Source organism: Osmerus mordax, chromosome 22, assembly GCF_038355195.1.
Source record: "Osmerus mordax isolate fOsmMor3 chromosome 22, fOsmMor3.pri, whole genome shotgun sequence".
Lineage (NCBI taxonomy): Eukaryota > Metazoa > Chordata > Actinopteri > Osmeriformes > Osmeridae > Osmerus > Osmerus mordax.
In genome coordinates, this window is record NC_090071.1 from 7,317,250 (window position 1) to 7,342,828 (window position 25,579).

At 47.8% G+C, this 25,579-nt stretch overlaps 1 protein-coding gene across 2 annotated transcripts in view; it reads left to right on the top strand.

Moving 5' to 3' along the window:
* Positions 1-25,579, top strand: part of farp1 (FERM, RhoGEF (ARHGEF) and pleckstrin domain protein 1 (chondrocyte-derived)) — a 40,083-nt gene that overhangs the window by 6,274 nt on the left and 8,230 nt on the right. For both annotated transcript variants that reach the window (XM_067260074.1, XM_067260075.1), the window contains exons 3-14: positions 12,569-12,673; positions 13,560-13,602; positions 14,017-14,095; positions 16,466-16,563; positions 17,257-17,371; positions 18,271-18,418; positions 18,995-19,090; positions 19,204-19,370; positions 19,495-19,563; positions 19,829-19,898; positions 20,117-20,324; positions 25,298-25,494. In XM_067260074.1, the coding sequence (XP_067116175.1) occupies positions 12,569-12,673; positions 13,560-13,602; positions 14,017-14,095; positions 16,466-16,563; positions 17,257-17,371; positions 18,271-18,418; positions 18,995-19,090; positions 19,204-19,370; positions 19,495-19,563; positions 19,829-19,898; positions 20,117-20,324; positions 25,298-25,494 (1,395 nt within the window). The remainder of the gene's footprint in view (positions 1-12,568; positions 12,674-13,559; positions 13,603-14,016; positions 14,096-16,465; positions 16,564-17,256; positions 17,372-18,270; positions 18,419-18,994; positions 19,091-19,203; positions 19,371-19,494; positions 19,564-19,828; positions 19,899-20,116; positions 20,325-25,297; positions 25,495-25,579) is intronic.

Below are 25,579 nucleotides of genomic sequence, written 5' to 3' on the forward strand. Positions count from 1 at the left end.
TGGGGTGCTACGTTTGCTCCGAGTGCAGGGGGGTGGAGCAGGATCTACACGGAACACTGACATCCACACGGAACACTTGATATCCACACGGAACACTGACAGAACACGGCTCACTGTAGGCGTCCCACCTCTGTCCACTATCCCTTTGCTCGGAACTCAGTGGGTCAGGGGCTGACCAACCACAGTCCACGATGGGATTGGATTGGATTGTTTTCGTTGTTTAGCTTTGTTCCAGTTATTTTACATTTTCCTGAAGCCAGACAATGCCAAAGTCGACTGACATCTAGGAGCTTGCTGGCTATGCAATGCTAGCTTAGTGTGCGAGCAGAGTGTAAATTATATTGGCTTGTTGAGAGACAAAGAGGCCTTTGTCTTTCAGCGGGACTCACCTATTTCCCCTTTAAAACCTCAAGGTTTGTTTACAAAGGGATGTCGTTTGTGAATCATCATACTGTAGCAGAATAGCTGGGTTCAGGTTTGACCTTGTAGCCTGGAGAAACTGTCAGAAATATTACCCTGGTTACACAACGACTCTTGTGTCTGGCTCAACTTGTTTTTGCCAAACTCTTTTCTCTGACCAGATTGGAATAGAACGCACTATCAATGGAATCCCTCAGGCTTTTTAAAATTCTGGAATGTGTAACATGGCTGGCATTTGAATAACCACTACCACGACTGAAAGATAGAAAATTGCATGTGTCTGAACACAGTGCCTAGTTGACCGGTTGTGCAGTCGTGCTTTGAGAGACAGTTTCCTCTTACCATGCAGGTTTCTGTTGAACAAAAGGGATTGAGAGCAAATTGCCTCATGTTAAGAGAATTACAATTACAGGGGGTTTTCCTACTAAATTTTTTAGGATAGTGTTTCACCTCTGTTGTTCATTTCAAAGCTGCTCATTATCCAAGTTATACAAAGGGTGTTAGTCTTCACACTTGGACTGACAGCCACCTCCAGCTGAGATGTCCCTGCACGTCTCTCTCCCCCAGTCTTCTATTGTAATCCCACAGCCAACGGGTGTTATGAAGACGTCAGTACCCAGACAGGAATGGTAACCTTTATGCCGGGCGCATTCGCAACCAATCACACGCTCCCCGCGCTGAATAATTCACCCAGTGGGAGCGAAGGGCTGATGTTCCCCTCGTTTCTTGTCACCACCTCTCCACCAGCTGCCTGGGAGATCAGATGAATAATAGAGTGCGAGTGGTGCAGCCGGTATCCTGGGCAAGGTTCCTGTCTTCTCCTTGTATCTGTGTTGCTCTGGATGCTCCACAGATGCTAGTTTGTGGTCTTGGTCAACGGTTGAGCAGCAAGGTGGTCGAGAGTCAGGAAATGCTTGATATCTAGGCATTCACTGACTAGGTCTTTGTGTTTGGTATAGCACCGCTTCCCAAATCTGTTTTGCAGTGCACGACAGTGTATTCTTATCACCGGGAGGGGTGGGGGGTTTGAGGGAATACTTTTCCAGCTATTTGCGGTGTCTTCCGATTATGTTGTTGATAGCAGGCCAAGCCATCTGTAGGGGCATTAGGCCTGTATTCCCGAATGAATGGTGTCCTAGCAACAAGAATATATGATTTGAGTGTACAGACACACATACCACACACACACACACACACACACACACACACACACACACAGTGTTTACGGCCTATCCAGTCGTTTTGGTTGATGACAAAACATAGCCTCATCTGTTATGTGCATAATAAGGAGGAGGTTGTCTTATATTAGCATACCAAATCTTCCCATACAAAAGTGTTCTGACCCAGTTACTTTCAATTTGCCATGATGTCACAACATCAACATTTTATGTTTTTTTTCTTTTCTTTTTTTGAGTGGCCGTTTTGTTGTGGAAGAAGGAAAATCCAAATAGAAGGATGAATGACAATGTAGGAGTGACCTCCACTGGTTAATGTCATGCTGTTCTTAGCCCGTAACCCTTGAATGTGTATCTTCTCCCAGCACACCTACTTACTGACAAGGACTGACTTTAATACAACACTAGCTCAGACCTCAAGTGAGTCCGGACAGTGTCCCCATTGCTTGCTCACATTCATGACCATCTAACCAGCCTGAAGGTTTTTGTGATCTGAAGATTCTGTAACACGCCTGTTTAATTCTCTACACTTGTAATGTTGCACGTTACACAATCAAAATCAATCATCTCACTACTATTCTGTCGAGCTCTCTGCTCTCTGAGAACCTACTATCGTGGTTGAGCTGGTCACAGCCTTGTGAACCCTGACCTCAGAGACAACAATTTGGAAAGCCTAGGGCCAGCCCCCTGGGCTCCAGATTGGGGTCAGGGAGGATTTTCGATTGGACATTGGTTATTCTTAACCCCACCAGGACCATTTGGGGCCTCAACCCCCCACCACCACCTGCTGGGACCTGATTGGTTACTTGGCAGACAGTTTTTTTTTTCATGTCATAGACTGGGCCTACACTGCCTTAATCTCACCATCTAATCACTGCATCTAGAAGCCAGCGAGTCAGTCCCACAGCACGGGGGAGAGGCAGAGGAGAGGGATGGGGGGAGGTGAGGAGAGTAAGGAACCTAAGAATGAATTAGTGATGGGATCACTGGTTTTGGATGCTCCAGTCACTGACATGATGATCAACAGCTTAAGCTGTACGTGCAGCTTTTCATCATCATCATCTCTGCTCGGCCTGCTGCCGTTGCTAGAGGTTTCATCCAGATGGATACGCCGACCTACCTCACCACAGACCCTCCCCTGTGTGAGGAGGGACATTTCAGGATGGATGAGGCTCTGTGAAGCGTCAGCCTTCGCTGGACGGATAGTCATTCACTGGTGTGATTCCATCATGGCACGGTCTCTCAATATCCCTCCTCGAACCACACAGCTTAACTTCCTGGAGATCCCGTTTTAATTCCCTACTTATGGCCAGCCTTAAACAACCCTGCCTAACCCCCTCCCCCACATCCACCCTCACACTCCCCATGTGGCATTCTGACGAAAGCCTGCCTCATCCTACCACAAACACCACCACATGCATATTTTGTTTCCTCTAATGCATGTAAAAGCTTATTGGCGCTAATGCTAATTCTGTGATAAAGTGCATTAAGAGTGTTTGATGAGCATTGTTAAGGCCAGCCCAAAAGCTCTGTACTAGGTTTGCCATTAGCTTTAGCATGATAATCCTCTCCCAGACTGGGTCTGTTGTCTCTGTTGTCCATCTCTAAGCCTTCAGACTTCCAGTCACAGTCAGTGGGCCTAATAGCGTCTAGCATGGAGTGCTGTCTTCATTTGTTTGCATGCTGGCAGCAGCATCCTAACTTTTTGGACCAAAACCAAGAAGGAAGGGGACAGGGAACGTGGCCTGTCAGAACTGGAGATGTAAGATCTAGATACAGGAGGTCATGCATAGCTGCATGTTTGCTTTCATGTTGCACCTCCAGGAATGGGGATACTAGCGGATGACTTCTAGATGGGAGATAACAAGATCAGAGCCCTACTTCCAATACTAACAATAATACACTTCCAATAATAAACTCAGTTCGTTGTTTGTGCACTGAGATAAGTCATAGCCATGGAGCCTCTCATCGTGCTGTGGTTATTGCCAATTTCCCTTTGTTTACCCAAGCAGGGATTCCTACCCGAAGAAAGCCACCATCTTTCCAATGGTCGCCGACCACTGTCTTACAACACAGTCATGCAATGCTGATGTGTATAGAGTTACCCTGTTGTGGTGGCAGGATACATGAGATTGCATAGCTGTCAGTAAATTGATTTTGACCACTTCTTTTGTATGTAGCAATTGTGATGTAGCAGGCTGGTGGTTTCACTTTCCTTACAGTGATTATTACATACTAGCTTCAGTAGCTTCACCACTCCCACGACAAGGCTACTTTCATCAGTCCTTGAAACACACTGTGGATTGCCTTGTTCACTAGCATTCCCTCCCCCTGCCCAGGGAGTCATTAGTATATGATAAAGAATCCTAAACATGTAACATGTTTTGACTCTACGACAGCACTTGAGTGTGCATTTACATATGTTCACCATATTGTATCAGCTCCTTCATCTCTTGAGGCTGAACACATCCTATTACTGTTGTTCTGCCCCCAAGGGGATCTCCGCTTGGGTGGTTTCATGGCTGGAAAATTAGGTCTGTGCAGTTATCAGTTATCAAATTAGTATTCATGTCAGGAGTTTCTTAGTATTGTAGGTTTTTCTTTTCTTTCGGCGGGTAGTAGAAGTGAAAATAACTTTTCTTGGCTTCTCAGGGTGGTAATTTAGAACAAAAATAAAACTTTTGTGGTACCCTCCACATACAGCCTTGTAATTGTTCAGAATGATGTGACCAACCTAGCATAAACATAGCAGTAGCTCTGTCAGTGCTTACTTTGTCTTTCTCTCTTTTGCACTTCTCTTTATTTCTACATGACACAGGTGTATACTCAGTTCTTGGAACGGTTCTAGAACTAACAGAGGCAGTTGGCCAAGCTCCCTGTATAACCCTCAGTATGGACCTGCTCTGCTAAAAAACCTCCAGCTTTAGCTTAGCACCCGGACCCTCTCTCTGACGTTGCCAAAACCATACTGATGGTGATTATATGAAGTCATAGGCTCTGAATAGACATGGGAGCCCTCTGTTTGAGTGTTTCTGAGGGCAGCACCGGGCCATGAATTCCTCCAGCCGATTGTCGACAAGGCCTTTGCTGTTGTGAAGCAATTTCAAGTTATTATGGTAATGTTCTCAATGGCTGTCTCTTTGCCTTGCCTATGGCGATGGGAATCAAGATGCTAAATAATGCAAAATGCATTTACATGATGGTACTAGAGCCTTAGCAGCATGGTCCTTCTGTGAGGGCATAAACCATTCGCCTCCAGCCAGGAAGAAGGTTCCAGCCAAGCCTGCCTTGTTCCTATGGAAACGGGTAAAATCTGTCCTTTTCAGGTATGCGTCCTGTTTGTCTAGTACTGAATGTACCCCTGTGGTTGCACAGACAGCTTCATTATTTTCTGAAGCATTTATATCTCCCTGACTAAAAGCCAATCTTTTTCTATCCCTTTAACTTTGTCCAAAACACATCTTAGCCAGCAGAGTGGGCTGACCTTGCTCACTGACCTGGGAAAGCACTGTAGGTTAACAGATATCTGAAGTGAAAGGGTCTCACTAGGGTTAAACCCATCCAGGGTAAAACCCCAGTTTCAGGTTTGAACAAGATGCTACTCTTCAACCCCCCTCCCCCCCTTCCCTGCTTTGTCATCCTTCATCAAAGCCCCTTTTATTGTCTCAACATCTTTCTCATTTTCTTTCTCTATGTCTCTCCTTGCTCTCTCTCTCTCCTTGTGCCCTGCAGTGCTTCAGTGTCCTACTCACCTCCTCTACTGCAGCTTCGGCAATGTTTTGTCTGGATCCCGTCTTTGAACCTAGACGGTCTAATGAGCCTAGAACTCTCTAACCACAGCCACGTGTCTCTCTTGCTACCTAACCCCCCCCCCTTCCCACACACACACACACACACACACACACACACACACACACACACACACACACACACACACACACACACACACACACACACACATATACATCATGTGAATGTATACATATGTACACTCTAAACAAATGAATCACAAGCATCCAATCACAAATAAATGGCAATGTTGTTGTTTGACTGTTAAAGACCCAAGATGTCTGCCTTCTGTCCATGAATATGTCCTTGCCTTACAGTAACCCCCTTCAATGTTTCCAACCGCAGGAATGTCAAGTGAGGATATGCCAGCGAGGCAGTTAGTCACTTTGCAATTCAAGAGCTTGTGTGCGTGTGTGTTGTTGATTTGCTCCGAAGGTTGCTTGGTCGTCTCCTTGCTCTCCCGCCCACCTCCACCATGGTCTGAAGGGTGGCCACCTCACCAGCGTGACTCACCACCGCTGCTCTCCTCCCTCAACCTCAGCTGCTTCCTAAGGCTCCATTTGGGGTTACCAGTGGCCACAGTTACAGTAAAACACCAGTCGAATGCATGCGATCACTGACCCACAATGTCTGTTCCTATCCAGGCTGTCATTCATCCCCATGTCAGTAGAACTCCATCAAGGGGAACTAGATATCCTTCTGCTCATTAGTGGGATTAGAGGGGAGCAGGATCAAACCAGGAAAGGAGTGTCGGGTAGAGGGGTTGCGTAAGAGGGAGAGCCAATCGCATTCAACGCTGTTGGTGAAAGGGTCAGCGGCGAAACGAGAAACAAGAGAAAATCTAATTGGCCCTGGACACAGCTGAGCCCTGGCCAATCATGTTTCCTCCCAGCTGGGTGCCTACCATTCAGAGGCTCCACTGGAGAGGGTCTGGCCTAGCAGAGGGGGAAGAGGGTGTTGCACCCCCACCCCCTCTTCTCCAAGCTTCCGGACCCTTCCATTAAGAGCTTGTTGAGCAGCACTGACATATTGCTCTGAGGAAGCGATTTATTCTGTTTCCAAGGAGACATTTACATAACCAGCCGTGATTGGGCTAATGAATGTGCACTTTGAGCACTTTGTCTGAAATGGGTTTTGTCTCCTTCAAAGGACCCTCCTGTGGTTTTTCTCAGGATTCTAGCGGTAGTTGACCTTCCTCCGATCCAGCTGTACAAATCAACTTCCCGACATGTCATGTGAAACCCATGTTTACAAACTGTCCCATGTGAAACCTCAGCACTTGGAAGTGCTCCCTAGAAACATACTTTTCAACCAGTTTCTTCTTTATATTTCTCAGAGTAATCCAGCCATGAACTCTTAAATTCCTAACACTCCTTTCTCCCGGTTTCCATGGAAAAATCAGTCTCATTCAATGCTGTCTGTGATCTTGAGAGGTCCAGATTCATGTATGTTAAATCCTCTTTATGCGTTGATGAGTTATTGCTGGACTCTGAAAAGGCAGGAGTGTTTCTTAATCTGCCCTTTTCTTTTTTGGAACACTCCCGAAGCTCTCCATAGAGAATCCAGGGGCCTACAGGGCTTACTCCCAGAAGCCTCTGGAAGTTCAAGTGAACAAGGGCTCCTTACTGACTGCCTGTCTCCACCCATTCTCCTCAAAGACAAAGCGGAGCGAAGGAATGTGCATGAAAATCGAAAACATTTGATATTGAAGTGTCCAGGCCTTTGCAGTGTTTCATAATTTCACTAGAACTTTGTAGTCATTTCTGGAGCAGACTACAGGCTAGAGTTGCCTGCTTTGCTCTCCGTTTGAACCCCTTCTGGACAACATACCATCAGGCCATCATCACTGTCAGGGACTGCCAGTGAGCTATGCTCTGCAGTCCGTCGTAAATCTAATGATGATTATTAAGTGTTACAGTGTATGCTGAGGCATGCGGCCCCACAGCCTGCACATTTTCACAACAGTTTTCTTTGATGTACAAGGAGAAGTGCCCCAGTGCTTATGGCCATTGTACACTGTTTACCTCTCACGTTATGAATGTATGCTCCTGTTCTGCTTGGTGCTTCAAAGCTTTTGCAGATTATTTTTTTTTTTTCTTCAGTGTGTGTGATTTAAAGAGTGCTGTTTTCTTACCATTTCACTTAGCTAGAGCTCTAATGGACTTTACATTTTGAGATTGCCCAGGTCCTCATTGCTCGTTTTTTTGGTGGACAAACTGTTGACCTGCATCACCCACAGAACAGTTTTCATCTCGGAAGAGATTGAAACAGCTTTCATGTTCGTTTCATCGCTGGCCTATTTCAGTGTGGGATTTGAGTGCATACAATTAGCAACCTATATACCGTGGTCCTCTCCCTTGTGCTCTCTCTCTCTCTGTCTCCTTTCCAACATTCTTTCGTGATTTGTCCTATAATCCCTTTCCTCTTTCCCTCAGTGAGCCAGATGATCTGCCACCCCTACGTAGAAGACTAAGGACACACACACACACACACACAGACTGATGTTTGTCCGAGAGTATGGCTGTGGTGAAGTTAGAGTAGTAGTATGCCAGTGCTGTCTAATCCTCCAGCTAAACAAGCTCTGACCTTGGCCTGCCCCCGGCTGCAGCATATGTTTCCAGGCTTCCTTCTCAACAGTAGGGCATCATGACCTGGAGATTAACAGTTCACAATCATTAACCCAGAAACACAGTGCTGCACACAACAACCTGAGGTGGTGAGGTTGGCTTGATTGGTACCGGCTGATGGTCAGATACTACTGGACAAGTAGTACTACTGCCAGTTGTCACAATACCTTAAAACATAGCATTTACTTTTAGTAAGTTGCTCACAGTGTTTTACTAATAAATGATCATATATTTTATGTGTTTGCAGGTACTGAAACTCCCTGTTTTAAAATGCTTGTCCATGATGCCTTCAACAAAGACAGCTAAAATCCCCCTGTCCTAGTTACTCAATTTATCTGACATGCTGTAGCATTTCATCACTAGACTTGTCATTTTGATTTACTGTAGTGCCATCCAGATCCCAAATAGCTGGGATCAAGCCATTGTGCCTGGCAGCTGACACTTTCCTTGAGGATATTCTCCTTCCCAAGCTTTCTCACAGAGCTGGTTTGCTTGGCTGCAGTTCGAAGGAATTGGATGCTAAGTAGTTTAACCTAAACCAATCTGCCTTCTCAAGATTGTCTTTCCAGGGCCTGGGTGGTGTGTGAAGGTTCTGATCTTGAGGACTGGTATGTTGGAGAACGACATGGAAGAAGGGTGGATCTGGGTTGCAACGGTACCTTTCAGGGCTTCTCTTTCCCTGTTTTCGGACCTTCTGCAGGTTCTCGCCCCTAGTCGACACTAATCCGTTGGGAGCGGTGTTGATTCTCCCACCAGAGTCGAGCTCTCCACTTTTTGACCCCTGTGTTTTTCCATGAGGCGCCTTATCATCGGCCAGGCCCATCTGGTCCCTATCCCACTGTAACATTAGTCTAGCCAGGACCTGCTCTGGGAAACATCTGAGCACACTCCTCCTAGCCCAGTCAGGGTTTTCTCTAAATGTTGAGCTCTTGGCTGTCTGTTCCGGTCAGGAGTGCAAGGTAGTGTAACATCAGTAGCGTGAAACCCATACCAAGCGAGGTCAGAGGTGCTTTCGTAGCTGCCCTGATTTGGGCTGATGTACCAGTTTCATCTCCTGAAGACACTGTATCAGTGATCTCTGCTTGTATTTCTTTCTTATTAGGTTGCGTTCGATTGTGTTCCTCTCGCCTGGCGAGCTGTAGCCATAACTACAGGAGACCAGCCCACCAAAGCCAGGAAATGGATGTGGAACAGTAGAGCTGAAACCTTCTCCCAACAAGCTAGGACAGTGCTCATTTTAAACGTACTGTTTGGTCTCCTTGTCAGATGAAAATGCCCTCTAATTATATTAAAGGGACTAATGGTAGATGATTGTGTGTTGGTCACAGGGCCGATAGAGACAACTGGGTAAAACTGGACCTGGCATTTATTATCTTTACATTTTAACATACCCCAGCTGGTCAGTGAATGAGCCAACTTGTTGTCAATGCAGCTTCCAAGGCTAAAGTTAGTGTGTGAAATGTGCATTGAGGGGGAAAGTTTTATCTCACCTCTGCTGGGTTTAGGATCGAACTGCAGCCCTTTTATTACCTAGGTTCGCATGTCATCCCCAAAATGACTCATAGAAGTTCATAAAGTTTTCCCTCTGGTGCTTTAAGTCTTAAGTCTGCTCAAGAAGGCAGACAGCATTTATTAGAGTAGGCTGTATCTCTCAGACAAGGAGAAACACAGCGGTGCCAATAAAGAACCATTCATCGCTACTGATGAATGGGCCGATTGTAATTTAGCTGGGCTCTCTTCTGGCCTGTTGGCTCGGCCAGGACTCTGCCAAGTGAATCAATATTGGACTGAGCTGTTCTTGGAGAGGAGTGCAACCCAGACCAATATACTGTGGTTATCTACCCTAAGTGGAAGTGTGTCCTTAAACAGGCTTTGTTAGATTACTTTTCAACCTTTCTTTAGCGTTTCACATTTTTATGAGGCAGCCAGTGCTTTTAATCACAAGTCATGGGACCAGCTGTTGTACCATTTTGAGACAAAAACGTATTTTCTCCCACGGTACACCCCATGAATGAATTGCTTAGGAGGATGCACTTCCTGGGAATGGTGGACGGTAGCTGAGCATTTAGCACTGTCACCACTCTGTCTCTTGCTTTCATTGTTAGCGAGCACCGTCAATCCTCATTAGGCTGTCATGGTAATGCAACAAGCTCACCCTATTAACCTTAAGAGCAAAGCTTCTTCAAGGCATGGAAGCTCACGACATATGACCATGGCACCCCCCCCCCCCCCCCCCCGCATACACACTGACCACTGTATCCTCCCAGGCTATGTGAGGCGTTTTAGAATGAGACCAGCATTCTGTCCCCCGTCCAAAACCAACAGCGTTGAGAACTCCAAACAAGGCTCTGCATAAATATTTACTTTGTCTTCGCTATTAATACATCAGCCTCCCATTTTTCCGTGTGAGATCAAACCTCCTCTTAGAATAGGATCGGCCTTCTCCCCAGCTGTTAAGATGCAGCCTAATAATGGCTTTCAGTAGAAGTTATAGTGCCCTGAAGTGTGGGCCGAGCTACACAATCTGGTTGGACTAAGCTACACGAGTAGCTTCACTCTGACACACATCCAACCAGTAAGCAGGCTGTACCTATGCACCGCTTTCCTTCAGAGCAGCTATAGACAGCCAGGGGGCTGCATGCACCTCCACATGTCTCCCTGCATGTGGTTCTCATAGGAGCACCAAGCTGAGGGGTGGAGAGGAATGGGACTGTTCTGCTGTCGGCTACAGAACATGCCTGACTCCCGCTGGGAACCGTAGGAGGAAGGTCAAGGACATCTCACACACACACGCACACACACACTCCGAGATCCTACTGTGTGATCTGCTGACACCTTCACTATACTCGCCGGCACAATGCCAGGGACTGTAGGAGGGGGGCAGGGTTTTTACACTTCACACACTTATACATCTCATCCGGTTTTTCCAGATTAGTTTAGCCAGCTTAATCCAGTCAGTCAGTCATTCAACTTGTCAACTGTAAAAGTCATGCATTGTCAACACAACCATACCGTCCATTGTATTGAGGTTTATTCCTTGGTGCTTTTCTTCCACATGTTTTCATTCAGGCCCACCTATTTTATGGACGTGTGATTTAATCAGTTCATATCATGTTAAACATAATATAATACATCCTCATATCTCATCATAGTGTAATTAGGCTAACTACATGCAGCGATGCATAGTGTATGAGCTAATGTGAGCATGTGTGCGTTGATTTGTGTGTGTGTGTGTGTGTGTACACCTGCCGTCTGTTCCAGTGCGGTCAGCAGTCAGCTGGCTCATGCACACACCAGTGGCTCAGGCCAGATGGGGACAGCCTTGGCAGACTCCACAGTTTGCACCCTTATGCTCCCTCCCTCCCTCCCTCCCTCCCTCCCTCCCTCCCTCCCTCCCTCCCTCCCTCCCTCCCTCCCTCCCTCCCTCCCTCCCTCCCTCCCTCCCTCCCTCCCTCCCTCCCTCCCTCCCTCCCTCCCTCCCTCCCTCCCTCCCTCCCTCCCTCCCTCCCTCCCTCCCTCCCTCCCTCCCTCCCTCCCTCCCTCCCTCCCTCCCTCCCTCCCTCCTCTCCGTCCTCCCTCACTCCCTGTATTCCCTGCTCTCCTGCAACACGAGCTCCTGCTCCACAGTACACTCCCTCTTCTCTCATTTGAAACAGCCCTGCAGAAGAACAAAGCTAGGAGGCTGGTGTCTGAGTGAATGCAAGCGGGTAAAAGACAGTTGGTGCTCGTTGAGCAACACTCGGTGTGTTTGTGGATCCCCAAAGATAAATGGCTCTTGATATATACAGTATGCCCTGAATGTTGAAGGTGTTTGTTCCTCTGTACTTTCCCCAGATGTCTCTGGGGTGTGTTTGATGGGCCTGTGGAGGGTGGTAGCTGGTTCCAGTCCTGCACTACTGTAAACACTCGCATAGCTCTGCCATGCACTGTCTAGAAGGGAAAAGCATGAGACATTCTGGCGGGGCTAGACTGAAAGGAGACAGGGTGTTTATCAACCCAGGGCTATGGTGAGGTGTGAGTCAGTGAGGGGCATAGGAAAGAATGCTTGTCATCATACCCATTATGTTTATTTTTTATGATTGTCTGTGAATGAGGGGTGTACCATTTTGACTTGACTACCTTAGCGTAGTAGCTTTCGTGTTGTGTGTGAAGACTCACACTCTCAATTATGATTAATTAGTATCTGTCTTCATTAGACAGACTGCAGTGAATGCCAGGTTCACACACACCCTCACACACACACACACCTCATTCCCCCCAGGTTATTGGTGTAAATGCCAGCTGAGCCCTGTTTTCCTGTTAGCAGCTAGCTCATGCTGCTTCTTTTTTACCAGGCCAGACTGACATCGGGGTCAAAGCTTGCAGGGCTAATTAGAACCAGCTGGGGGAATGGAGACGTGATGGAGGTTTATTTGCTGAGCAATATGTGTACAAGTTAGCTGCTCTACTACAAACCAGCTCAAATCTTGTATATGGCATTTCAACGTGAATTTTCAGATGTGAGACGTGGTCCACTGTCCAGTGTGTCTAACTGTCCTCTGCCCTGTGTCCCTGCAGCAACGCTCCCTCGGCAAGGCACTGTTTGACCTGGTGTGTGCCCACCTCAACTTGGTGGAGGGAGACTACTTTGGTCTGGAGTACCAGGACCATCGCAAGATGACGGTAAGTCTCCATCGAAGAGAACTCTGTCGTCGTGACACAAACTTTTTAAGTGCACCCACTCCTTTTTTGTTTTAATCTTCTGATTAAAACAAAAAAGCCCCAGTTTTGTCAGACAGTGGATGGAGGGTGATTGGAGCAGGTCACTTACCTCTCCTAAAAGCCCCATGGTCTGCTGCCCACACTGTGTCTCTTTGGGAGCCCCCTGGGGATGTATAAGGAGCCTCAGGTGTCAACAGAGCAGCTAGTTAGCTACGCTAGCGGTAGCAGCCGCTGCAGCTTGGTGCTCATGAAATAAGGATAAAGACTTTCAACATCCTGCCAGGGAGAACCCAAGCGGGACAGATAAGATCACCTTCACATACCCCAGTAAATTTGATACGTTTGCTGAGCTATCTGTGGGCGATAAATCTGGATTTTGCTGTAAAACTGAGATTGTGGCAGCATGTGGGCAATGGAAAGGATATCAGACCGAACTGGGTCAAAAAGGCTTCTCAAATATTAATCGAATGTGTGAGGTGCACTTGATTTGAATCTAACACATTGAGGGTTTTAGAGTGAGGAGTGGAGCGAGGTCATTCTGGGGTCATGGTGTGCACTGTGTGCCGTACCTCAGCTCATCAGTTTGTCCAAGCTGAGCAGCTGGCAGGAATCCATGCAGCTCACCTCAAGGTCGGACTTGTCAGAGTGATTGGTGTGACACCTTCAGCACAATGCCCGCTCTGAAATGCTGCATACACATGTACAAACGCACACATGCAGACGCGCACACACACGTATATCAGACTGTCCAGATTATGACCCTGCTGTAGCAAAAATGATAGTTATGTTGAACAACCAAATATAATATGATGTAACTGTTCTGAGTTGGTGTGACTTTCTCCTGCAGGTTTGGTTGGACCTGTTGAAGCCGACCCTGAAGCAGATTAGACGTGAGTTGTCTGGCCTCTTCTCCTGTCCTCTCCTTCATAGATATAGTCTGCCATCTCTTGCCTCTTTTTCTACAAACAGATCTCTCCTCCTCCATAGGCAGATTTATTTCACTCCTCCTTTCCATATCTCCTCTTTTTTCCCTCCCCTCTCCTCCCCTCCAAAGGCTGCTTTGATCTCCCGTCTGTGTGATAACCTCTTCCAACTCTCCAGTGATGTATTAGGTAGAACAGTTATCTTGAAAGAAGAATCCTTCAATTGTGCTTGGCATTTGAATTGGAATAAGGCCATGTCAATGCAGCTGATAAGATCCTATCAAATTCAAGATAGTGATATTTCCATTGTTAGCGGTTTGTTCATCTTGCTCTGGCTGACCTCCCCATCTCCTTCACACTATTTTAAACTGTTTTTTGCAGGGCCCAAGAACACCATCCTTCGGTTTGTGGTGAAGTTCTTCCCTCCCGACCACACACAGCTCCTGGAGGAATTGACCAGGTGAGATGAACGCCTGCCACCGGCGCTAACACACCCTCCCAGTGAATTTAGCCATGTCAATAAATGTGCTACAACCAGGTGGTCTTTGTCCCTAGTCTGCATGTTGGGAATCTCTCTCCGTAAAGAACTCCCAGGTTCCAAAAGAGGAGTAGACTCCTAAACAAACTATCACAGGAAGTGGTCAGAAGACCTCCTTCCTTTGTTTGCCTCTCGGTCGTTCCCATGTGAGTCAATATTTCCTCAACTGGGAGACAGACGTGGAGAAGTGATGATGGTGAAGTGCTACTGTAGCATGGTGACCTTTTTAGCAGTAACGGTAGCCTCGTACTTATGTAGAGATTTTGACTGGTTTAAGAAAAACACTGAAGTCTCAAGTCAGAAGCGGTTTCCCTGTTAGGCTGAATAAAGTGTGTGCACTGTGCATAATTGAGTTATTTTGACATTGTGGACAAAGTGACACTAAGGCCCTATTGTTCGTTTAGAGGAACGCTCCATGGCCCATTAGACCTGCCCCCAACACAGCTGTCAGCTTTAAGATGGAAGTCTGCATGGCCTTGAAAAATGCCTCATTTCAACCCTCATACATCTGGGCTCTTTAAAATGCATAGCTGGGTTCTGGGTCAAAAGGTCTGGGATATTAATGGCACCATGGAACCGGCTGACATCCAGAGACCATTAGCTAGCCCTAGCACTATCCTTCCCTTCTGCTTGTGCCAGCTTGCATATTACTTTCATTTTTTTCTTTCTTTTTCTCTCTCTCTCTCTGAGGTGCCTGACTGGTTTTACCACGGGTGGTCCGACCAAAGTCCACTGCCAATAATATTGTAGAGATTACAGATGTCAAGCTTCAAGCGTTTTTTGTAATCTTCTTATCCCATCAGTGACAAACCCTGTCCTAGTGCTTTTCTGCTTGTGTAAACAAAGTTAAACACATGAAAGCTACAGCTAATTACAGTTTATATTCTGTAGCTGTGTCCATGTCCTGGCATTGTACTTGTTATTTTAATCCTACCAAAAGAAACACTCAACATTTCAATGTTTTCCCTCGGCCTACATGTGTCAGTTCCTGTTAATATCGGTGGCTAAGCCATACATATGGCATCAAGGGAAATCAAAACATTCTAGTCATAGAACTCTCTTTTGCTGACTAATTCTGCCAATCCGTGACCCAGGCCCGGTCACATGACTCTGTAGGGATGGCAACCCTGCTCCTAACTGAGCCCCCTCTGCCTTTCAACAGACTCTGTTGTGTGTCTAACGTTACTGATGCCACTGATATGAGTGAATGGAATGAGCGAACGGTTGGATTGTTCAGGAAAGCATAGGACAAATGGGCCTCTAAAGACCTTGGCATGGTGCCTTCCTGCCTCCCCCCTCCCCCCCTCCCCCTCCATTCCCCCGCCCGTGGACTGGGGGGTTTCCCGAGCAGGTAGATGTTTACAGTGGAGATCCCTTTCAGTGGTCTGGTGTAAGGGTACCGTTGAGATTGGAGTCAAAACACCTGCCGGAGGAGGCTTGGTTCGGCCGATGCAGACCTGTTTTAACGGTTTAACGAGCCCTTGGAGTTGAGATCACTGCGTCACTGCCCTCAAGCGGGCACATGCCTGTGTGTACACACAGTGTCAAGGACAGTGAATGGCTGTTAATGGGGCCTGCCTTTGTAGAATCCGCTAGGGCGGGTTTGGATTTCGGAGTAGTGGTTTCATTACTAACATAACAGCTTGTACTGAAAACACCTAACATTAGGCTTAATCTGCTCTGGGTGTGGATAGCTGCCCTGTACTATTCCAGATCTGTTTGCTGAACATCAGTGAAGTCTTTGTGAAGCGGAGGCTTTCGTTTTAGAATGGGAACCAAGGCCACGGTTCTCTGCATGACTGACCAAGCCTCTAACTTCCATTTGTGTGAGCTACCCCTTGGGTGTGTGTATGCATATTCATGAGCTGCCAGCATCTTCTCCGCAGTGAAATGATCTTGAGGTATTTTTCATATCCAAGCGAACCTTCATTGTATGGAGAGAGAAATGTCCCAGTCATGTCACTTTAGACGTTTGAGGGAATACAATATTTCCCTCTGTCAAGTAATGTACCAGTTCTGCATTGATTGCAGCTGTCAGCCTCCACTGTGGTTGTTCTGTGAGTGATTGCTTAAAGGGTGCCATCATCAACCTTGTGGGATGCCTTTCTGCATATGCCGTTATAACATCGAAACTATTTGAAACTCCATCCCTGCCTCCCCCTTTCTCTCCATCTTTCACCTTTCTGTTTCTTTTCCCCTACTCTTTCCCTCTTCTCTCTAAACCCCCCTCCCCCATTCTCTTTCACCCTCCCTCCCTCCCTTTCCCTCCTGTTCTCCCTCTCGTGGTTCCAGGTACCTGTTTGCCCTGCAGATAAAGCATGACCTGGCCAGCGGGCGCCTGACCTGCAACGACAGCACCGCGGCCCTGCTCGTCTCCCACATCGTCCAGTGTGAGTGTCACTCCTGCCTCCTCCACCAGCCAGGCCGCTCCCTTCAGTCCCTCACCTCCACCCTCCCTCCCTCTCTCTGCCCTTTGTAGAACGCAACACCATCATTTCTTCAATCATTCATTGCCGGACTAGGCTTAGCAGAGGGTCCAACCCAGTCGATTTGTGTTGGTCTCAAGCCCTAGTTCCAACACTACAGGAATTCAACTTGTTTGATGTCTTGGCATATTGTCTGTCAGATCTAATGCGTGACAGAGGGGATGATATATAGATACCTGGCATTGTCGTACCAGCTGTGCTGCACAGCATGCGCGCAATCGCTCAGTTGCCATGGTAATGGCTCTCTTTGTACCTATGGATGATAAGAGTAAAGAGCGTTATCGCCTCTCATGGCTGAGGGTGGTTCTGCTATAGTATATGAAGGCTAAAACCAGATGATTACTATGTATTTCTTAAGAGTGAGAAAGAGCGCTGTAAATAGGATCTATCTTTGTTTTCTCTCAGAAAACGTAAACTTTTGAATTGCTGTAAAACGATTGTTGACATCCTGTGCAATGCCATATAATTGGATTACCCTCCCCCTCTTTCTCTTTGTCTCTCTCTCTCTCTCTCTCTCACTCTCTCTCTCTCTCTCTCTCTCTCTCTCTCTCTCTCTCTCTCTCTCTCTCTCTCTCTTTCTCTCATTCATTCTCTCAGCTGAAATGGGGGACTTTGACGAGGTCCAGAGTTGGCAGCACCTCCTTCACAACAAGTACATTCCTGACCAGGATGCTCTCCGGGATAAGATCACAGAGAACCACCGCAAGCATGTGTGAGTGGAGCTGTATCCCGTACACAAGACAGACACCGTCAACAGGCCTTTCTTCTGAAGCGCAACTGTAGTTCAACTGTAGTTTTACACTCTGACAGTGGATGAAATGTTTTTCCTGCTTTGAGTAATGTCCCTCCAGTGTCAAAACAGGGAGGGAGGTTGTAAATATGCCAAGCCCGTCGACGCCCGTGTCTTTCCCACATAAATGGTTATCCACAAACATCCCTCTTGGCACACCCCTCCTGGTCTGCCCCCCTGCCCTCGAAAACTGTTCCTCCCTGCAACCAGCACTGTGGCACTCTGCTGAATGTCCTTTCCCAGAGCTATTCTCTGTCTCTCCGAGATCACCCCTTCCCATGATCCACCCATTGGAAGCACGCCAATGATGCTTTCCCCTGCCTCCCTTCCTCCCTAACCCCCCCCCCCCCCCAGCCTTCTCCCCGTCGTAACCCGCTTGACCCCAGAATGAGACTTCCCTGTTCTCTGACCTTCTTTGCTCAAGGTCAAAATGTTTTTAGATGTCGCCCATGACCCCGATATAAGGGGTAAGACATAACTTCCTCCCCTTCCCAGCCCCAGTGGGATGAAAGCCCATCTGATCCCGTGTCAGTGGGTCAGGGCTCCGAACCACTTTGTCTCCTCCTTTGTTCTCCGCCTCACCCCTTCCCTCATGCTGGTGAGACCAGCCAATGCCATTCTGGAGGCCAGCCAAGACAGGAAGGAAGTTGGTAATTCACGAGCCCATACAGGAAACAGGAAGTCATTCGCCCTGATCAGATTTAGGGAAGCAAACTTGCCACCGCATTCATTTCTTTTCCTGCCGGCCTGCAGTAACCAAAAATCATGTAAATGGGAAGAAAGAATTTGGGCCATCCCTAACCCCCGGTCTGATTCCACAGGGGCCAGACGCCAGCGGAGTCAGACTACCAGCTGCTGGAGATAGCCCGCCGCCTGGAGATGTACGGGGTGCGCCTGCACCCTGCCAAGGACCGCGAGGGCACCAAGCTCAGCCTGGCCGTGGCACACACCGGCGTGCTGGTGTTGCAGGTGACGGGCTCAGACGCTGCTGCCTCGTCTCTAAGGCGGTAGCAACGGCCTAATTGGCGTTGGGTCACTCAAGGACTGGAAGTGGAGTTCATGGATTTCCACTGCAAACGATTGGGTCATTCAAATCACGTCTTGGTTGGGGGGAAAAAAATGGCCGTTACGTGTGACCAGATCCCTGAATGTGCCCTCTGACACTGTTTTGAGGCAGTAACCTTGGAGAAGTAAAACAAAAAATACCAGAGAGAGCCATACACTGTAATATAGTGTGTGTATGCTGGAGGACTAAACCCCTATGTGGTTGAGCAAAGCACAAGTAGGCATGCAAGCCTTCAGCTTTTTGCTTTCACTGAGCTGACCCAGCAATGTTTGCGGCCTAAGTTTAGTTCTAAGGTTTTGTTTTTGGAAATACCGTGCAGGCTTTCTAATTCAGGAACCTCTTAGGCATGCACATTTACATGCCAATACTTTGTCTTTTTCCTGAGTGGCTTGATGTGAGATAGTTACTGTTGTTTCCCTTAAAAAACCCTTAACAACCAATTTGTCTTGCTCTTGTATTTTTGGGGTCCTTTTCCGCAGGGCCACACAAAGATAAACGCTTTTAACTGGTCAAAAATACGCAAGCTGAGTTTCAAGAGAAAGAGGTTCCTCATCAAATTGAGACCAGACCTGAATGTAAGTTCTGCCAATGAAGTTTAGTCATTAACGAACGTTCATTAGGAAGTGTCATAGTTGAGTAGGACATGGTACGAGGTCTACTGCAGCCACGTTGGGTTTGTGTCCCACAGCAAAGTGCGCATCACGACACGTTGGAGTTTGTCATGGCCAGTCGGGACTGCTGTAAGATCTTCTGGAAGATCTGCGTGGAGTACCATGCCTTCTTCAGGCTCTTTGAGGAACCCAAACCCAAGCCCAAACCTGTGCTGTTCACCAGGGGGTCCTCTTTCCGGTTTAGGTAGGCTGCGTGATGCCCGACCAAACATGGCATGCTTCAGAGAGGCCTTGTGTGGATTGTTTGCTTCTAGAAATGTGCTTTTAACTACTAACTATGTCCCTCTTGTGTTCCTTTGTGTCTACAGCGGTCGAACACAGAAGCAGGTTATTGATTATGTCAAGGACTCTGAGTTCAAGAAGGTCCCGTTTGAAAGGTGAGGCATCAGGCAGGCCAGACATTCTGACTGTCAGGCTGGCCCTTAGGGAGAAGTCAAACCAGCAAATGCATGTTAAATGTGATCGATTCTTGGCTAGTGTGTGCGTGAGCACAAAGCATACTCATGGGTTTAGCTAACCAAGCTAATAAAAGTGGATCATTTAAATCCAGCACCTTGTCATTCTGTTTAATAGACACACCCAATGATGACAGGGTATCTGTCTGATGTTCCGGTGCTCTAACCTATCTCTGTGTCTGTCTAGGAAACACAGTAAGATCCAGTCCAGCTTCTATCCCCAACCTTCCCTGCCTCGCTCCCAAGTGCCAAAAGAGGTAACTAACTACCTGACCATTAGACTTCCATTATGCGTGCACCCTTTTAAATAAACCATTAGTCATTTATCTTCACCACAATTTCATTATCCCCTACTAACTGTAGTCACACGTCTTCCAAACTCAATGAGTCACCGTCCTTATCTCTCGTGCTTTATGGCTTGTCCCTTCCCCATCCTCTCTCCCTCCGCCTTTCTTTCCTCCATCCTTCCCTTCAGAGTGCTATGTCAGTAGACCAGTCAGACTCTAGACTGGGCCGCAGAGGAGAGTCCACCAAGGGTGGTCAGGAGGAGCCTGGTTCTGCAGCCAGCCCGGCGGCCGGCCGGCCCAACGGGTTCCAGGACGGGCCAGTCCCAGGAGCGGTGGAGAGCCGCGGCCAGAGGTCCAACCCAGCCAGGCCGCAGCACGCAGAGCATCTGAACACAGGTCCAGCCTCCAGGGCCGCTAAGGGCAGCAGCTCCTCCATCCCTTACATCGACTGCAGTGATATAGATAGCGAATACGATGTGTCGAAGGGCCGGGTTACCAGGTCTCACTCGCAAGCAAATGACAGCAATGAGGATGAGCCAGGGGTCAGGGGAGGGGCTATCAACGGGGTCTACTACCCCTCGCCACATCATCAGCCGTCGCAGGGCATGCTGGGTAGAAACCGTTTCCGCGAGTCTCCGCCGGTCTCCGCCAAGCCTCTGAGCATGAGCAGGGAGGCGACCGACGACGAGTCTAACGGGGGGTCGTTCCTGGGACGGCCGCCCCTCCAGAGCACCCTCCTGGAAGAGCTGTTCCGCGGGGAGGGGAAGCGCGCGGCGGCGGGGCCGGGCCTGGGCCGCCCGTCCGGGGGCACGCGTAGCGTGTGCTCCAGCCCCGTGGTGAGCAGCTTCCACCGGACCAGCTCCCTGAGCCACGCGGAGCAGAACGGCCACGGGCCGCGCCCCTCCCACTGGGACGACGGCGGCCATCACTTCAGCAAGCGTCCCGGGTGTGGTCCCCTGCTCGGAGGCGAGCCCCCCCAGTACGGCAGCTACTCTCCCATTAGCAGCCGCTCGCCCCACCTGGCCAAACTCCACAACAACATGCGGAACCGCTCCGACACCGACCCCTTCATTCTTAGTCAGCTGACCTCCACCCCGGGCCATGACCCCCGACCCCCGTCCCGCGCTGCCGTCGCCGCTATCGAGCGGCGGGTAGTAACCAATGGGAACGGCCTCACCGTCCCAGGTCAGGCCCGCTCCAACACGGTGCAGAGGCTGTATGGGCGCCGCGGGCCCGACCAGAATCAGAACCTGAACCCGGTTCAGATGATCGATGGGTCCACCAGTAGTGGCACCGACACCAGTGATACAGAGTCAGAAGTCGGCAGCTCCTTTGGTCAGCCTTTAATGTACGGCAATCCCGCGGCTGTTAACTCCTCCCCCATGGCGCGTAACAAGTTCTCCTTTGATAGTCTGGAGCTGGAGGAGGAGGTGGGGGAGGAGGGCTGCTTCAACTTTAACCAGGAGGATGCTGGGGCACGTGTCTTCAGCTGTTGAGGAGGGTTTAAGGGCTGAGCCAAACTTTTGAAGGATAGTTTAAACAGTCACAGCATGTGCTAGTTTTGAGTTAAAGTAGGGGCCTTTGCAGACTTTGGGTTAGGGTACACTGTTGAGTTGAAGCCCTATGTTTCTCTTTGAAGCTTTTGAAGCTATTTCTTGATGCTTTATTCAGCGACCTTAAGCCGAGTTATTGAGTTCCTTCATATCTGTAAAGCAGCCTAACCTCTCATGGGGTTTGTTAATCTTTAATAAGGTGTGTACTCAACATGTAAACTTCAAAGCGAGAAAAAGGATGTTTTTAGAAGGATTCTTACGAAGTGCCATATTTTAATATCTTCAAGCAGTTCGAATGATCGAACTGGAGAAGAAACGGAAGGTTTAGAGAGGTGCTGCAAAGCTGGGATGTACTGTATTTGACTGTACATCCATGTGGGTTGTCAGGAGGTGAATTGTGGTCATTGTGTCTTGTTCAGGTGGACATAGAGAGAAAAAGGGGTTTTCTGTTGGCTCTCATTTCTTTATCTGGGACAAAAAAACTTGTCCATGAAGAATACATCGTTTTAAAAGTGCTGCAATGAGAATAGGTTAAATGCCTTCTTGTATCATTAAGTTGAGTTTATCACATATTTTATTTTGGCTACTTTAAGTTCTCGATTCACATCGTTTTTTTGTAATTACTTGACTGTTGTCTTGTGCAATAGAATGATTGTTATTAGATTAGTAGTGGGAAGGTTTTTGAAGGATACAAGTGTTTAGTCAGAGGTGTGACGGTAGTTTAGACAAATAGTAGTTGTAGTTTACGATATTTGCAGGCTCTTTGAGTGTTTTGCTACCTGCCTTTTGTACCTGTAGTCCAGTTTAGATGTTGGATGTTTTGTCTTTCTATACAGAGCACTTTTACAAGTTTAATTCCTGCTTTTTGTTTGAGAAAGCTTGTTTTTGTACCCTCTAATCAAGTTTGTAGACTTCCACAAGTACAACATTTTATATGAGCAATTGTAGAAAATGCTTTTTGGAAATATTATTAACTAGAATGGTTCCAAACTTATTTGATGTTTTGGATCAACATTTTAAACATTCCAAGGACATACTCTAACTTGCCATCTCAATCATTTTTACTCTTAAAAGAATGTTGGAATCTATTTTACACACTTATGGGCATTAAGGATATGTTAATATTTACCAGTAGTTATACTGTATGGAGAATATGCTAAAAGCTAAGTACAAAAAACTCTAGCTAGGTCAACGGTGCTTTGTGGTTCTCTTCTGTCTATCAGACGTTATTGTGAGAGCCGTTGTGTTGTCTCTGCCTCTCCCTGTACCCTGCTGTCCATACCCTCCCTCCCATTAAAAGCGGCCATCAGCAGCATCAGCCCACTGCCGTCCTGCCTGGCACCCTCACAGCCGTTTGCTTGGCTTGACTCCTGGCATGCACCACAAGCAAAACAGCTCATTGTCCTCCTTGTTTTGGCCCCGCCCTGGTTTTCCTTTCTTCCGTAACCCAGTTTCTAGGTGGCTGTCGGCTCATTCTCATAACTGTCGTTTGCTTGCTGTCCGCCTCGCCCGTGTGTATCCCTGCGTGTTCCACAGAAACGGGCCGGGCGCTTTGACGTGGTTTTCAACGCGTAACTTGCTTGCACATCAAACGGACAGGGAAATGTTTCCGGCTTTGCGTCAGCATGTTTTCTTTTTTCTTTTTTTTTCTTTTTTACCACCACAGTGGGAGGACACCACACTCTCCCTCCTCCTCCCCCCCCCCCCCCTCCTCTGTTTTTCTTTTCTTCCTGAGGCATGTCAACCTGTTCTTTGCTCTGTCCTTTGTGTTCAACTGTTTTGTCACTCACTGTACACAAGGCTCAGACAGGCAGACTTGGCGCTCCAGTGTCCTCTCAGCAACTCTTCGATGCAGTTGGGAGACAGGGCAGTCTGTACCGAGGATCTATGGTTTCCTAACGTAGGGCTACAGAACTGTGCATGGAGCCTAGAGACACGGCTATGGCAAAGCAGGACACATCATCTTAATATCCTGATGCATTCTTCCTATTTCATCTTCAATTCCAAATTGTCAAAATCTAATTCAGCTTATTGAAATTTTAGTTGAATTAGTCTTACTGTAAATAGCTTTAAGGTTTGCTAGTTTTAGCTGATACAGTATGAAACAGCTTTGTCGTATTTTTTCTATCCTAATAAGTTAGGTTCAGGTCTAACATAGCATAGTAAAATGTCCTCTCATGATCCAGCCAAGAGTTATGCTGTCCTGAGGAAGTGAGTTGGCTTTTCAACGGATCACTGCAGAGAACACACAAAACCTAGTGCACTGGAGCTTCAATCATCCTGTCTGACCTTCCACTGTCACCAACTTGGCACCCTCAGCAAGTCAAACTGCGAACAGCTTTTTATAACACTGTATGTGAAAGGGTTTCTTTGTTGTACTTTGTATAGGACCCAAGACAGACCTTTCCTAGATGTGCGTGATTATAATCACTCTAGGTTGTACTACATACAAGCTATGCTCTTTTGCCCAGTGCTGAGTTGGGCTACATGTTTGACTGACTTGACTTGCAGTCAACTGTTAAGATGACAAACATTTTTTAACCTCCATTTTTGTTTTTACGATTCAGAAACCTACTGAGTGTTTCTCCTGAAGTAGTCAAATGTATACAGGAGAGCGCTGTATTTCACTCTCTTACGGTTGTTAAGGCTGAGGAATCATTAAAACCCCAGACCAGACCCCCTAACACACACACCTACACCCCTCACCTTTTACACACCCTTCTCCTGGAACAAACAACACTCTCTGTTCACTAACCCCACCCTGAATGTATCCTGGTCACTCAACGCTCTCTTTATATCACTCTTGTAACACGTTTGTATATCTGTAGCTCTGTCCTTTTTTAAACACACCCTGGATCCTTCTTCTTCTAATGTTTTGTGCTCCTCTGGAATGGTAACTTTCTACACTTTCTAACGTTGTATCTTGAATGTGTGCACTGCTAGTGTCAATAAAGTTGACCCAAAATGAGAAGCTCAGGGACTCTGGGATTTTCTTTAGATTAGCTACGTTGTTGTCGTGACGCACCCCCCCCACACACACACACACCACCACCCACTTTGTGTCCTCCACCCTCTTAGATGCTAGACCCCCCCCCCCCCCCCCCCCGCCCCCCCCCCCCCTGTTTTGTGTTTAGCTGATTGTGGTTTGTTGTTGTAGCTTGATGTACTGCATGTATCCTGTCTGGTTACACAGATGGGCCTGTGTTTGTGTCTGAATGTCTTCTAGTTTTAGTATTATGGGATGTTGTAGTGGTTGCCACAGGTGGTTTATACCATGGTTTTTACCCATGACTGACAGCCGTAGGACCATCAATCATTGGACAGGAGACTGTACTGGGCAAGTATGCGATCGTCTTGTGTCCCTAGTGTCTGTTCTAGATGTAGTGATCCATCATTAGACCTTAGTCTGGGGTGTAGTTTTCTGGGGTGTCGTAGCCCTGTCTGTGGACGGCCTATAGTTTCAGTGGCATTGTCATCATTTCCATCTGAGTTGTTCACCCATGCTTCTGGGAAAATGGTAGAAACATTAGAAGGCCTCGGTAGCAAACGGTCTCTTGTAGATGCTCCTAGTTTCTGTCGTAGCAGCAGGGAACATGTTGTTCACCTTCCTTTGTTTCCACCCTTGTTTCTTAGACACTTTTCTCTTTCTTGATTCATACTTGTGTTTTGGACTGGCTCACCACCTCAAGTTCACTGTCCTTTCAGCTTCTACGTCATCACAGCAAGCTGAACGGCAGCCAACTTACAGTGAAGAGCGTTGTGCTTGCACCCGCTGGGTCCAACCCTGACTCCCATCTCTCCATCCCTCCTCCCCAGGTGTGTTGTCGGGCAGTCCCAGTCTCCCTGACTCGCCGGCGGCCGGCGGCCCGGTGCTTGTGAACGGCAGCGGGCAGAGTGCCCCCCTGGGCCTGGGGCAGAGCCCCGAGGACCAGCAGCCCTCGCCCCTCACCAGCCCCCTGCTCACCGACGCCGGCTACGTCCGCACGGACGATGAGGACGAGGCCCGCCGAAAGGTTGGTGTCAGAGACGGAGGGATGAAAGAGGAAAATAGAGGAGACCGTAGAGGAAGAGGAGGGTGATGGAGGAGAGTAAAAACCA